This window comes from Zootoca vivipara, chromosome 11 (assembly GCF_965207765.1).
Source record: "Zootoca vivipara chromosome 11, rZooViv2.hap1.1, whole genome shotgun sequence".
Classification (NCBI taxonomy): Eukaryota; Metazoa; Chordata; class Lepidosauria; order Squamata; family Lacertidae; genus Zootoca; species Zootoca vivipara.
The window spans coordinates 55,528,099-55,541,890 of NC_142594.1; the positions used below are offsets into that span (position 1 = coordinate 55,528,099).

Consider the following 13,792-nt stretch of genomic DNA (forward strand, 5'->3'; position numbering starts at 1 on the left):
TGCACAGCAACGTGTAACAACGTGGGTGGGTGGGGCTTCCTGAGATCTGGAGGGCGGGAGAGCCGGTGGGCAAGTGCAGCAAGCTTTGCAACAGGCTGGCGCAGAGCCGGATTCGCGACAGACTTGGAAACAGCGCGGCTGAGATGGAGGGTGGGCAAGATGGATCACACGCACACATACATGTATCTCTGTACACAGACAGGCCCCTTTCTAGGTGCAAAATTTGCAACTTCCTCCTTAAAAGGTTCCTAGTATTCCAAGGAGGGGAAGGAAGATGCGACTCGTGAGATTTTAGCATACCGTTTTGATGCAAAAAAGGGGGAAGAAAAAAAAGCCCCGCTAAGGTTTTAAAAAGCCATTTTATTAGAAACCATGCAACCTTTAATATTTATATATATATTTATAGATATATATATATATAAAAACAACAACCACAAGTGCAATATGTCTTTTGTGTGTGGATGCAGACCCTGGTTTTGCTGTGTTGCTGAAAAGCACACTGTGGCCAGAGATGAAGGGGGAGAGAGCTGTGCTATCTTCGCCCCAACCCCTCCTTCCCACAGCCATCGTCCCTTGCCTGTTTCCCAGCAGAAGTCTGCCTACAAAACATTCCCCCCCCCTCCCAAATACTTGTTCCCTCCGCTTTGGGTTCCCCCTTTCTTTCAGATTTTAAATCAGAATTCCCCCACGACTCTCACAACACACAATTTTCAAAGTTTTATTTACATTTCATTTTAGTGTCATTTGCAATGCAATGCAAAAAAACAAACCCCAAAGGAGCTCAACCTCTTGTTACCAACACCCCAGTCCTGTCCAACCCATACCCACCCCTAGAAGAAGAAGAAAGGGGCTTCTTCTTTCAAAGGAGAGCAATCTCTGCCTCTTTCTCTTCTTGGCACCTTCCGCTCACCTAGCCAGCCCCATGCAGACCCTGCGTCTCGTCAAACCCTCAACACTTTCCCATGACCCTCTTGGTATTTGGGGGGGGGGAGCGGCGCGGCCAAGCAGTCTGCCCACATCGCCCCTCCCCAACTCTGCCAGGATGCCTCACTGCCAGTGGCGAACTTCCTTATGAATCCCGGACTCCATCCCTCCAAGGTACACAGATCCTGGAGCCAAACCCATCGTGCCTTGAGGATTAAATCCTGCAAATATATTCCCCCGCTCTTTCTCCAGAGTGGGCAGCGGAGGATCGGGGCGCCCCCCCCCATGGGAACTAGATCCTATTGAGATGCGTGCAGCAGACCCTCAAAACAGCCGGGGCTTCTCTCTGCAGCAGTCAGTTAAAAAGGACCTCCATCCATGGCTTTTTTTGGGAGGGGAGCTGCGAACACCATCCCCCCCCCCAAGAACCTCCTCTCAATGCATCCTCAAGAACTTTTAACCAATGTGGCTTAATGCCTTTTTTTTTTTGCTCCATCATTTCAAAGGTTTTTCTTTTTTTCTTTTTAAACACACACAAAAAATAAACACCACACACAAATGAAGAAAGAAAAATAAAAAAACGAAAGAAAAATAACACAGTTAAAATGGCTGGATATGTTGATAAGAAGCCAGCAGCACTGCAGCAGCGGTTAACGTGGTTTTTTTTTTTAATTCTCCTATGGCAAAGGGGGGGGGAAGGGTAACAGCGACAGAAATCAGCAAACACTTTATTGTACTTTTTTAAACACAATGAGGAGGAGGAGGAGGAGGGTTGGGGGCTGGGGGGAGAAGAAGGTTAAGGAGTTAAAAGAGTTCCAAAAGAGAGTGAAGTTATCATGTGTGAGAATAATAATATATAGACCAGCATTAAATAGTAGGCAGCGCGAAATGACGCAGGGCAAGGGGGCAGGGAGGGGGAAATGGGTTGCTGGAGGGGGAAAGAGGACAGCAAAGCTCCCGCCTGGGTCTCGGGCTCTGCCACGAGTGGGGCAGACCAGCATTCCCTCCCTAGTCCCCACACAGCAAGCCAAGAAGGACGGGACGAAACCAAAACAACTCCAACGCACACTCGGACACCCCCGGGGCGCCCATTTCTGCACCCAGAGAGACCGACCAACCACCAGAGGCCACGGAGGCTCTCGGGGGCAGGCCTGGCACACTCCAGAGAGGTCCCCCGCCGAGGGGCAGGGAGGCCAGCCCACCTTTCCAGGGCCAAAACAAAGCCAGGCTCCGGGTCAAGGGAGACGAGCTTCTCGCGAGCGGGAGGAGGACAGGAGGAGAGCGGGAAGGGGACAGAGTCACAAGCCTTGCTGAGGAAGAGCGGCCGCCATCTCTTCCGCGAGGGGAGCCTGCCGTGGCGTCGGCGGCAGCAGCAGCGTCGGCGGTGGCGGCGGCGGTGGCAGCGGCTGCAGAGAGGTGGAGGCGGCCGAGGCCAGGCTTTCGCTGACCGAGGTGCTGCGCCGTGGGGAGGTGCCGCCGGAGAAGACAGGGGGGTGGTTGGAGGCTGTGGGGTCCGCTCCGTGGTCCGTGCGGGCCTTGGCCTTCTCACGGAACATCAGCTTGTGGGACTCAATCTGCAGCGACACAAGGGGGAGCGGGGGGAAGACGGCATTGGGGGTGGGGAGGGAGGAAAAGGGGGCGGAAGGAAGGCGACACCAGAATGTCATCGTTAGATGCCTGGAAAATAAAAGGGCAGGTGGCTTCATTAACATGGCAGCCCGTCGGACGTTTCCTCTCCCCTTCCCTCCCGCTTCAGAAGTCGGTAACAGGGACGTGGGGGGGTGGGGGGGTTAAGCCACCCAGCCCCTCTGCACTCTGCCTCTCCTACTAGGGAGGAGGGCAATGACTTCTCCTGCCTTCGAGAAGGTTCCTTAGGGAAAGCTGCCTGGTGTCCCACCCCCAACTTCTGCCTCCCTGTCTCATCACCCCTCACCTCCCGCCTGCCCCCCATCACTGCAAAGCACCTTTGGGGAGGCACAGAAGAAGGCCTGGCACTTACTTGTTTCTTGTATGTGAGTGTCGAAGCACTGAATTTCCCTTTGGTCGCCGCCGCCGCCGCCACCCTGGGCGGGCGTGGGCAGCCCTACGCCATTCTCCTGCGTGGGGGGGCTGCCACCTGGCGGGGGGGCGGTCACAGCTCCGTTCTGCGGGGCTGCCTCCTCGCCCCCCTCGGTCTACAATGAAACAATGGGGTGGGGGAGGACAATGAGGCGTCAATACAAGGATGGGAATGGGATGCGGCGAGATGAAGGTGGAGGAGGCACACGCTAGCAGAGAGACGGACAGGCGGGAGGGGCTTCTTTTAAGTGGTTGCCCGCATCCCCTACACAGGTAAAATGTGTATGAGCCTCACCAGGGAGGGAACAAAGGCAACCGAGCCTCAACAGCCCTGAATCACTGCACCCTCCTCGCCTTGCTGGCCTCCTTCCCATTGCCGCTGTCACCTCCTCCTTTCTTCGATCCACACACAAGACGCTCACTGAAATCTGTACGTGATTTCAGGATCCTAATCCTTACTTTTTTGGACTGTCCCTGCATGTGAAGGTAGGCTCCAGCGGACTGATCGGACAAGACCCAGAGTGGGTCCGGCGGTCAAGAAGGCGGTTTCTGCACATGCAGTAGAGGGAAGTGAGGGGCAGACGGGGCTCGTCCACCTGGGAAGGAAGCCCATCTGGGAGAAGGAAAACTCTGATCCTAAACTTCCACTGCCTTAAAGGATAACTTCAGGAGAAGAAAAGGCTAAACCCTACATCTGGAGTCCCTAGGATGGCTGGATGGTTCCGTGTACGCCTCCTTCTGGCAACTCCTGAAGCCAAGCTGGTGCCAAATGTCTTGCTCTGCTTTCCTTTGGACCCCATTAGTGAGACCAAGAGGGGAGGTCTTATCATCTGGGCAGCCCAGGACCTCCAGACACACTACCCAGGCTTGCACCCCGGGGAGGTCACTTTGGTCTTGCTAATGCAGCGGTTTGGCTTCACCCCTGGAGGCACGCTCCATTGCCTCTCAAGACAAGATAGATGCTAACAACAAAAAAGTCCAGTTTTCCACCCCTTCTCCGGCCTGCCTCGTCTCCACACCAATCTCACCTTGCTCCACTCAGCCTGCTCTCTCTCTCTCTCTCCCACCCCCCACACTGGGTCTCTTCTCGCATTCCCATTTCTGCACCTTCTGCTCAAGGGTGACTTGAGCGGGCATGTGGGGAATGGTGACATTCCTCAGAAAACTGCCGCACAGTGCAAGAGATGGGACCCAGGGCCTCTTGCAACACTGTGGACTCAGCTACATTGCTCAGGAAACAGCGTTTTGAATGCGTTATAAACATGCAAGACCAGATGGTGCTGGAGAGCAATAATAATAATAATAATAGATCTAAGCGATTTTCCATAGTGTTTCCCCCCCTTTTGTTAGAACAATTTAATTTCTGACTTATTTATAGTGTGTGTCCCCCCCCAGGTGCATAGATCCACCAGGGTGCAACACTCTTAGGTAACATGGAGGGTGTGGGGGAGTTCAAAGTCACGACAAGATCAGGGGGTTCCAGGGAGCTTGTTTCCCATCATGCACTGCTGCCATATGCAGAGCCAAGATGGCTGTGATGGGCCCTCCTTCTACCTGTGTGTTGGGTACAGTTGTCAGGCTGCCTTCCTCTCCCCGCAACTTCGACCCAGATCCCTCCTCAAGAGTCGCAACGTTCCACCACAGCTCTGCCCTTGACGCACCTTTGACTTCACCTCCTCTTTCTCCCACCTGAACTGCTATTTGGCAACGCCCCTTCTGCCAATGCCCCAAGCCAGGCTGTGGAAGGGATTGTGAACACCCCCTTCTGGAGATGCACAGAAGGGACCCCACTTGGCCCAGTCGAGGACCCAACCAAGATATTTCACCGCCCACATGGACTACTCCACACAGGCTGAGAGGGGCACCCCAGGATCATGGAAGCTGCTAACGTGAGCCTAGCGTGCAACATGGAGGTTGGCTAAGGAAGCCTGCTAAGTCCTCCATCTTCATCCCAGGTGGACTACAACTCCTATCACCCCTGGCCAAGCTGGCTGCGGGTAATGGAGCCAATGTAGTTCAACATCTGGGGGCCCAAGGCTGAAGGACTCACCCCTGATGGGAGAAGAAGAAGAAGAAGAAGAAGAAGAAGAAGAAGAAGAAGAAGAAGAAGAAGAAGAAGAAGAAGAAGAAGAAGAGGAGTAGTAGTAGTTTGGATTTGATATCCCACTTTATCACTACCCGAAGGAGTCTCAAAGCGGCTAACATTCTCCTTTCCATTCCTCCCCCACAACAAACACTCTGTGAGATGAGTGGGGCTGAGAGACTTCAGAGAAGTGTGACTAGCCCAAGGTCACCCAGCAGCTGCATGTGGAGGAGTAGAGAAGCGAACCCGGTTCCCCAGATTAGGAGTCTACCGCTCTTAACCACTACACCACACTGGCTCTCAAGAGCTGTGCTTCTGTTTATGCGCACAATGTACATGCGTGCACCAGGGAAGAAGGGAGTGGGTGTGCTCTCCACGCCACAGGAGTTGGTTGGTACCATAGGTGCCACGTATTATACAGGTGCCACGTAATACCCATAATGCATTTCTAAGAACTTCATCTTTCAGTGTGGCAGCACCTATACTCTGGAACTCCCCGCCTCTTGATGTCAGGCAGCTGCTTTCACTGTATGCTTTCCGGCGCCTGATAAAAACCCCATTCTTTAAAGGCAAGCCTGTCCAGATGCTTAGAAAGCTGATGCGAGTTTTAATATGTTGTTTGTTATTGTAAATGTTTCAAAAGTCTTAAAATTATTGCCGTGTGAATTCTTCTTCTTCTTTTTGTGAACCGCTGAGAGGCTGTTGCTGCTGTTTTTTAACAAGCGAATTTTATGAAACAAATGAATAGCCTCCGAAACGTATGAAGCCCTAAAAGGGGTGGGTGGGTGGAATGTCCTGGAGGGTCCGTTCAGCACCCTCCATCGGGTGGCACCGTGGAAATGAATGTGAGGTTGGCAGTGTGAGGATGGCAGGACGGACGGGTGGCCACACACAGGAGGGGGGACCACGGGGCGGGGGGGGTGGGGGACAAGGAGGGACCCATGCCTGGGTGCCGCCTGAAGCATACCTTCACGGTGCCCCCAGCCGGGATGTGGCCCACGTTGTCCAGAGAGCCCACTTTGGCCTGGGCTTTCTCCTTGAAGTTCAGCTTCTGGTTTTCAATCTTGACGTCTCCGCCCCCTGGAGCAAGGAAGGGAGAGTGTTACTCAAGGGAAGTTGGGCTGCTGCCAGGAGCCCGGCAGTTAAAAACACCCCACAGCTTGCTTCTTCTTGTACGAGAGCTGTAATGTTTTAACCAATTAAGGGGGGGGAAACACAAGTCCATCAAGAACACACACACACTTCTGCACATTTGAAAAGGTGCTTCCAGAAAGAGAAGAGGAAGGATGAGGTGCTCACCTGAGCCCAGGGCAACCGCCTCCCCCCCCATCCTCCCGCAGCCATTCCCCCCCCCCTCTCACCTGGCTTATGCTTGATGTTTGCCTTTGAGCCGCACTTTGAGGACACTTTGGACAAGTCAATCTTCTTGCTCAGGATCTGCACCTGCAGGACAGGTGGGGAGGAAAGAAGAAGGAAGGTCCTCAGGAACAAGGAACGCCAGGCCTGCTCTGTCAGCTCAGCAGAAGAGATCTCCACAGCTCGGCTGGTCCAGCACCCTCTCCCCCCTCCGCCCGGACTGGCCTGTTGGTTATGGGTGCAAGGCATGAGCCGCCGCTGCTGCTGCTGCTGTTCCGGGGACTCGCGAGGGGGTGGGGCAGAAGGTGATCATGCAGCAAAAGGGCGGGGTGTGTGTTCTCAAAGCCCCATCCCAAAAGCCGGCATTTTTTAAAAAAAAGTTAGTATACTGTGCCAAACCAGAGGCCGGTGAACGGGCAAAGAAGACAGCATCAGGCATTACACATTGCACCGGTCGGTGCTGGACTAATAATACTAATTAATGGTGCTAATTCACCTTAATACTGGTGCTGAGTGCACTAAAACCTCCAGAGCTCTCCCTCAGCTTTACTGAGATGCCGGCTTGCAATGCATAGTTTCTCATTTGGGGAGGGGGGTGGCTGGAGGGAGCACTGATAATAATTATAATATTATTTCCGTTTTTATCTGTCCGGTTTTTCCCTGTGGGTGCCCAGGGCGGGCGGCCGCCCTGCCTTGCAAGAAAGAAATCTTGGGCAAAGGAGTTCAAAATGTGCATGTGTGTCCAGAATGTATTACGCAAAGTCAGGTAAATTTGCATAATTCATCCCAACTTTTCAAAGCACTTGGGGAGGGAGGGAGAGGGGAGGAGACCATGTCCAGGGTGGGTGGAATGATGGAGGGGAAGGAGGGAGCATGTTTCAGGTTGCCTCTTGGAACAGAGGCAATAAGGGCGGGGTGGGGGGGTATGGTACAGGGCACGGAAGACCTTGCCCACTCCCCTTTTAGTACCTGCCTCTTTAGGTGCTCCTGGCATCCTTAAACATGGAGAGCCAATGGTGGTGTAACGGTTAAGACTGTCAGACTAGGACCTGGGAAAGCCCAGGCTTCTTATCCCACCTTCCAACTTGGCCCTGAAGCTCCCTGGGTCACCTTGGGCCACTCACCGCTTCTCAGCCTAACCTACCTTGCAGGGTTGTCGTGGGGATTCAATAGGGAGAAGCATGTATGCCGGCTTGAGATCTTTGGCAATTACTCTCCCCCGGCAACTGTGAGGAATAGGACTACTGCAATGTGCTCTATGTGGGGCTACCTTTGAAGGTGACCCGGAAACTACAACTAATCCAGAATGCAGCAGCTGGACTGGTGACTGGGAGTGGCCGCCGAGACCACATAACAGCGCTCCTGAAAGACCTCCATTGGCTCCCAGTTCGTTTCCGAGCACAATTCAAAGTGTTGGCGCTGACCTTTAAAGCCCTAAACAGCCTCGGTCCAGTATCCCTGAAGGAGCGTCTCCACCCCCATCGTCCTGTCAGATGCCAAGGAGATAAACAACTATCTGACTTTTAGAAAACATCTGAAGGCAGCCCTGTTTTTAATCTGAAGGCAGGCGTTTTTAATGTTTGATGTTTTGTTGTATTTTTAATATTTTCTTGGAAGCTGCCCAGAGTGGCTGGGGAAACCCAGCCAGATGGGCGGGATATAAATAATAAATTATTATTATTATTATTATTAAAATATGTGGACTGTACAACAAAGCCTTGGGATGAACAAAAAGGTCACAGCCAATGGCAACATTTTCTTTTTGTGACATGGCTAACTTTTTGTGGGGCGGGTAAAGGAAGAGGGGGTTTCTGGTTCATATAGTAAGCTGGGTGCTTTTTTTTTTTTGGAGGGGGTGGGGTTTGCTTTGTGAAACCATAAAACCCCAAAGCTATTCATATTCTACCATCGCCTCCTGTGGAAGTGAGTTCCGTAGTTTAACTGCCACAGGCTTGAGAGGCTCAGGAGCGACTACGGAAAACTCTGGGGTCCTGCGTTGGTGGGGCGGAGGCAGGGAATAATGCGCTGGTGGCTGGTCTCTGTGTCTCAGGGCACAGAAGGTATCACGAACCCAACAGGTGGAAAAGCCCGTCCCGTCCAAGGCCGAGTTGGCCAGCTGTGGTGGTTCTACTCACATGGGTACTGCCCTGGCTGGGCCTGGGGGCGGTGGCCGACTGGGAGTGGACGCCCGAAGACGGCCTTTGGGCATTTGGAACCTGAAAACAATATTGAGCACTTTACTCTCCGGACTAAGAGGATGGACAGCTTCGATTTTTGTGGATTGAGGAGATGGAGAATGGAAGTGGGCGACAGCGTGGGAAGGAAGGAAGGAAGGAAGGAAGGAAGGAAGGAAGGAAGGAAGGAAGGAAGGAAGGAAGGAAGGAATTAAAGGTGCCACGAGACAGAGAGACAGAGAGAGAGACAGAGAGAGAGAGAGAGACAGGCCAGAGCGGGCACAGTTCTTTCTTCTCAGAAGTTCTAGACAAGCCAGAGAAATAAGTTGGATTTGAAAAGGGACAGCTTTAGCAAATAAGGCTGGGAGCTCAGGTGTGATCCCTGCAGCTTTTTTTTGGTTCTGGAGTGATTTTTATTCACAGGGGGAAGAGGAACAGAAGCTACAGATAAAACCCAGTAACGGAAGAGGTAATAGCTGCAAAATCAACATAGGAAAAGGAGATGCAAGGAAGGTCATTTTCTAGACCTGCAAAGAGAGTCTAAATGCTTCTAGATTCAGGTAGAGTCAGAAATAGACTTGAAAGAGAAGTTGCTGAATTACAACTTATTACTAAATGGAAAACTATGGAGAGACCTGGTCTGAATAGAGATATTGGATTCTTGCCTCATTACACATGCTAAAGCTATTTTCGGTCATCTGCATACTTGCTTTTTCCTGTAGGACTAATTCAGTCATTAACAATCGTCAACAGATTTACCATACCCATTGAGTCAATCACCCATCTCCTACTACCCTCCTGAGAAAAAACCCACCTTCCCACTATACAGAAGGGTCTGGTGACTTCTGTTTCAGTGTATTTAAAGAGGTGTGCATGCACACAAAAGCTTATACCCAGAGCAAACTTAGTTGGTCTCTAAGGTGCTACTGGACAATTTTTAAAATTTTTTAAATTTATTTCTAAATGCTTTTGTTGCAACTGCCTGCCCCCTGGGATTACGGCTAGGGTACCGTCCTATGCCAGCCTTCTCCAACCTGCCCCCCCCCACCGTTGATTTGGACTAGCATCAGCATCGCATGGGAGTTGTAGTTCAATCGCCTGGAGGGAGCCAGGTTGAGTGAGGCTGTTCTGTGGGAACATGAGGTTCAAAGCACCAAGAATGCAGTGAAACCTGATTAGGGAAGGGGGGGGCAAGGCAGATGCAGCAGCCAGAAAAAAGGTTTGCATGGAAAAAGCAAATGTTACTTGCCCCCGACGCACTGATTCCACCCCCGCAAAATCATTTCCCCAGACAAAAATAAAATAAAATTGCAATTATCCACAGAAGAGTGCGATTCGACACATTTTTGGCTTTCAGAGGAAACCTAACCCATCCAAGGAGGATCAGCCGAGTCCATAGCAATTGCAGGCTTGTCTCAAATGACCCAAATCGCCCACGGAAGGCCAGAGAAAACATACCAGAGGAAGATGAGCTAATAATGTCCCCATGCAACAGGGGCGTTCGCCACCCCATGCCTAAGGTACGATTCTGCGTACTTATTTTGGATGGGGCGAAAGCAGAGGGACAGGGTAGACTTCAGTCTCAGGGGGGAGTGCCACAGTCCCCCTCGAACTGCCCCTACATGGAAGCCCCCATGTTATAATTTCTGAGAGAAGCTCTGTTCCTCAGGCCGCCTGAAGGCGACAGGGAAAAGATTTGTGTCTCTGACAACCAGCTGGTGTTTCAACACACACAGCGGCTTGTTAACACTGGGGGGTGCTGACTGGGCACACGAGTGCATGCAGAGTGCTATGCGTAGTATCGTTTCCCTTCCCTACCTACAAAGACACCGAGGGGTCTGGGATACACAAAGCTGTCTCTGTCTGCACTGCTGAAGGCCTTTCTCAAGCGTTCAAAGAAAGAAGCACACAAAAGGGATCTTGTCAGACATGCAGGTACGTTCCCAAGGCCTGCGATTAAAGCTTTGGTGGGTTAATTGCACCGCCCAACAGATTAAGGCTCCGTCCTCCTTCCCGAAGTGCCAGCGCGGAACGTCTTGTCACAAGTCGGTGTCACGGCACTTGGGGAGGGGGCGCTGCGAAGAGCACCCCTGGAGATTTGCCTTCTGCAGAACAAGTGACACGTGGAAAGCAGCGATCTGACAGCTTGCAAAGTATCAAGGAGCAGTGGGGCTTCCTAAGCATTGAGAGGAGTGTGATGGGAGAGCACCTAAAATAAATGAATGGGATGCACACACACTAAAGAGACGGGCTCTCTCCAAGACCACCCCCCATACACACAGTCCGTCCGCCCCCCCAAAATGTGTTCCAACTGCAGGATACTACACTGGGCACAGCACTCTTCTGTCTCCCGAGAAGCTCGGCTTTCGTTTTGAGAATGGTGCAAATTCTGATTTTACAAAAGTGCTTGCAAGTGTGTGGGGCTGTCAGAACCGCTAGAGAGAGACCGGCAGCGCGGAGGTCTCCTGGATAAGGCAAACCCAGAATCAAGCAAAACAGAAAAACACAGGATGAGGAATGCAAAATATGAAAAATTGTAAAAAAATCTGCACGATTTGTACAAGTTGCAGAATGTCAGCTTTTCATGGCACAGAATAAAATTCCGGCTTCCAGTTTGTATATATTGTTCAGCTCAGAATGACCTTGTTGTTGGTGGCACCTGTCTGTCTCGAGAGACAATGGAGTGCGTCTCCAGAGGTGAAGTCAAACCATTTGTTTAGCAGCACAGAAGTGACCTTCCCAGAGCACAAGGAGGTCTTGGGCTATCCCGGCAACGAGATCCCCTCTCGGCCTCACTGGTGTGGTCCAAAGGAAAGCAGAAGAATGGCCTAGTGTGGCTCAATTCCTACTTGTGGGAGGGGGGGTGTCCTGATCTGTGTCTGAGCTGTACCAATGGAAGACCAGAGGGGCAAAAGCGAGGTCATGTGACCGGCCGGGTCCCTCAAATTACAATTCGCCTCCCAAAGCGCCATTGCTCACCAGTGAATGCCTGCTTCTTACTGGGTTGCCTGCTCCTTCGACAGCAACCCTTTGAAGCTGCAACGGCCCCATAACTTCTGTGGTTTCCCTCCTGGAGGCTGAGGGAAGCTTCTGGCAGAATGCTTCCAATGGGGGTTCCTGCTCCTTTGTGGTGTTGGTGGAGGGGGAGGTTACACACGCACACAAACACACACACACACAGAGGACGGTCCAAAGCAGCACGAGAGAAAAGGAGTTAGTAGAGAGACGGGCGCCTGGAACCCTGCAATACTTACATTCCCACCTCCAGGGACATGCTTAATATTGTCCTTGGACCCACACTTGGACTGGACGTGGCTGTAGTTGGCTTTCTTGGAGACTATCTGGACCTGGAACGTCACAGAGATGGAGACACAAGGGAAGAGGGCTGGTTAGAACTCTCTCGAGGGAGCGGGACACTCTTGACGCCACATCAGAGGGGTGGGCAGACAGAGGACTCGTGTTAGAACCTGAACCCAGCTCCGAGGATTAAGCGTGAACAAACTTAAGACGGGGGGGGGGAAGGGGTGGGAGGAAGAGGAAGCAAGCAGACGGCGACAAGGGAGCGAAGCAGACAGTGGTAAGTAGCGGCAAGAGCAGAGTGGCAGGCCCCTCTCTGCATGAGTGCAGAAGAGACTGCCAGGAAGCCTGGCCTTTATGAATGCGCCCTTGGGGGGAGGAGGAAGACTCTTTAATTGAGCCAAAGGGTAAATCCAGGTTAACTGGGGAGCAGGGAGTACAGGGCCGACATTTTGATGGCAAGGATGCTGTGTGGATGTAAGGGGGCGAAAAAAGCCTTGTGTGCATGAGGACAAAAAACACACCTATCTGGATGCTCCCCGTATTGGGGTGGGTTACATTGAGTCTGGTATGGTCCACTTTTCAACATGATAGACTGACGTGTTTTATATTTGCAAAGGAAGAACACAGAATTTGGGTTGCCATTGACATAGTTAAGGCTGCCACTGATCTGTGCTGCATGGCCTTTATAGTCTTGCTTCGGTAGAAGTGATTTAGCTGCGATTCCTCTGCATTGGGTGGCACTGGGCTGGATGACTTTTGGGGGTCCCTTCCAACTTTACGATTCTATGATTCCATGAAGTGCCTTATTGGTTCAGGCCAAGGTGTCTGCCCCGCCCATCATTCTGTGCAAGGATTCCAGTGACCAGCAGGCACTCGGGGGTCCCATAGCCTTCCCTCTGCCTGCCTCTGCACTGCATAATGCAAACGGATGCAAAAAACCCTGAAAAGCATCTCATCTCAGTTGGCATTATCGAGTACCTTGCAAGGACCAGGGCACATCAACCAGAGGTGCCTAGAGGAGAAGGCTTTGTATCATCTAGTGTCTATGTATTTGTTGATTGCAGGTGTGTCCAGAATCTTAACAGGGTATTGGGGAGGGCTGTGTGATTTCCCTGGACTTCTACTTTGCTTTCTGGAATAAATGAGATGTCTGGTGAAGAACAGAGGAGGAGCAGTTCTGGATCAGGTCAAAGGGGACGCGTCTCATCCAGCACTCTGTTCTCAGTGGCCAAACAGATGCCCCAGTGGGAAGCCTGAGAAGAACCAACAGCTCTCTCCCCATCTATGATTCCTGCATTGCATGGGGTCCCTTCCAACTCTACTTACAATTCTATTCCATGATGCCCAGATCTAGGCTAGTAGTCTCTGATCAGCCTTACCTCCATGCCTAATCCTCTTTTAAAGGCATTTAAGTGGGCACCTGCTGCCCCTTCTGCGACAGTGAGTTCCATAGTTTAAAGATGTGCTGTGTGAGGTAGTACTTTCTTTCGTCTCCCCTCACTTTTCCCACCTTCTGGGTGCCGCCCCTCATGGTCCTTCAAACAGGCCTGATGAGCTGTATGCCGGCAGCCCCTGTTAAAACCTCTCTGGTCTTTGGCTGAAATGTGTCTAAGGGGTTAACACTAGGCCTGTCTGTATTAAAGACCTGCTTTGTTGGGTTTCCTTTTCCATGCCCTTTCATTGTTTGTGCCTCAAGAGAAACAACAAAGAGTCCTTTGGTCTGGCCAAAAAAGGCTTATGACACAATGAAATTGGTTAGTCTTTAAAGTGCCACAGAACTGCTGTTCTTACTGCAGCCAACAAAGACCGTTATCCCCCTGGGCGTCATATGCAGAGAGGTGACCTATATCAAAGGCTTGTATTTCCAGAATTTTTCAACATTCTGGCCCTCTAAAAA

The 13,792-nt window shown here is 51.7% G+C and overlaps 1 protein-coding gene across 25 annotated transcripts in view; it reads right to left on the minus strand.

Annotated features, from left to right (window-relative positions):
• Positions 1–340: 340 nt before the first annotated feature.
• Positions 341–13,792, minus strand: part of LOC118091751 (uncharacterized) — a 191,559-nt gene continuing 178,107 nt past the window's right edge. For 11 of the 25 annotated variants that reach the window (XM_088653719.1, XM_088653713.1, XM_088653718.1 and 8 more), the window contains 6 exons: positions 11,850–11,942; positions 8,557–8,637; positions 6,427–6,508; positions 6,033–6,145; positions 2,924–3,098; positions 1,575–2,601 (listed from right to left, as the gene is read on the minus strand). In XM_088653719.1, the coding sequence (XP_088509845.1) occupies positions 2,594–2,601; positions 2,924–3,098; positions 6,033–6,145; positions 6,427–6,508; positions 8,557–8,637; positions 11,850–11,942 (552 nt within the window). In that variant the 3' untranslated portion in view covers positions 1,575–2,593. Of the gene's footprint in view, positions 2,602–2,923; positions 3,099–6,032; positions 6,146–6,426; positions 6,509–8,556; positions 8,638–11,849; positions 11,943–13,792 lie in introns of all 25 variants that reach the window. The other 14 variants (XM_088653723.1, XM_060281015.2, XM_060281019.2 and 11 more) reach the window with 5 other exon arrangements.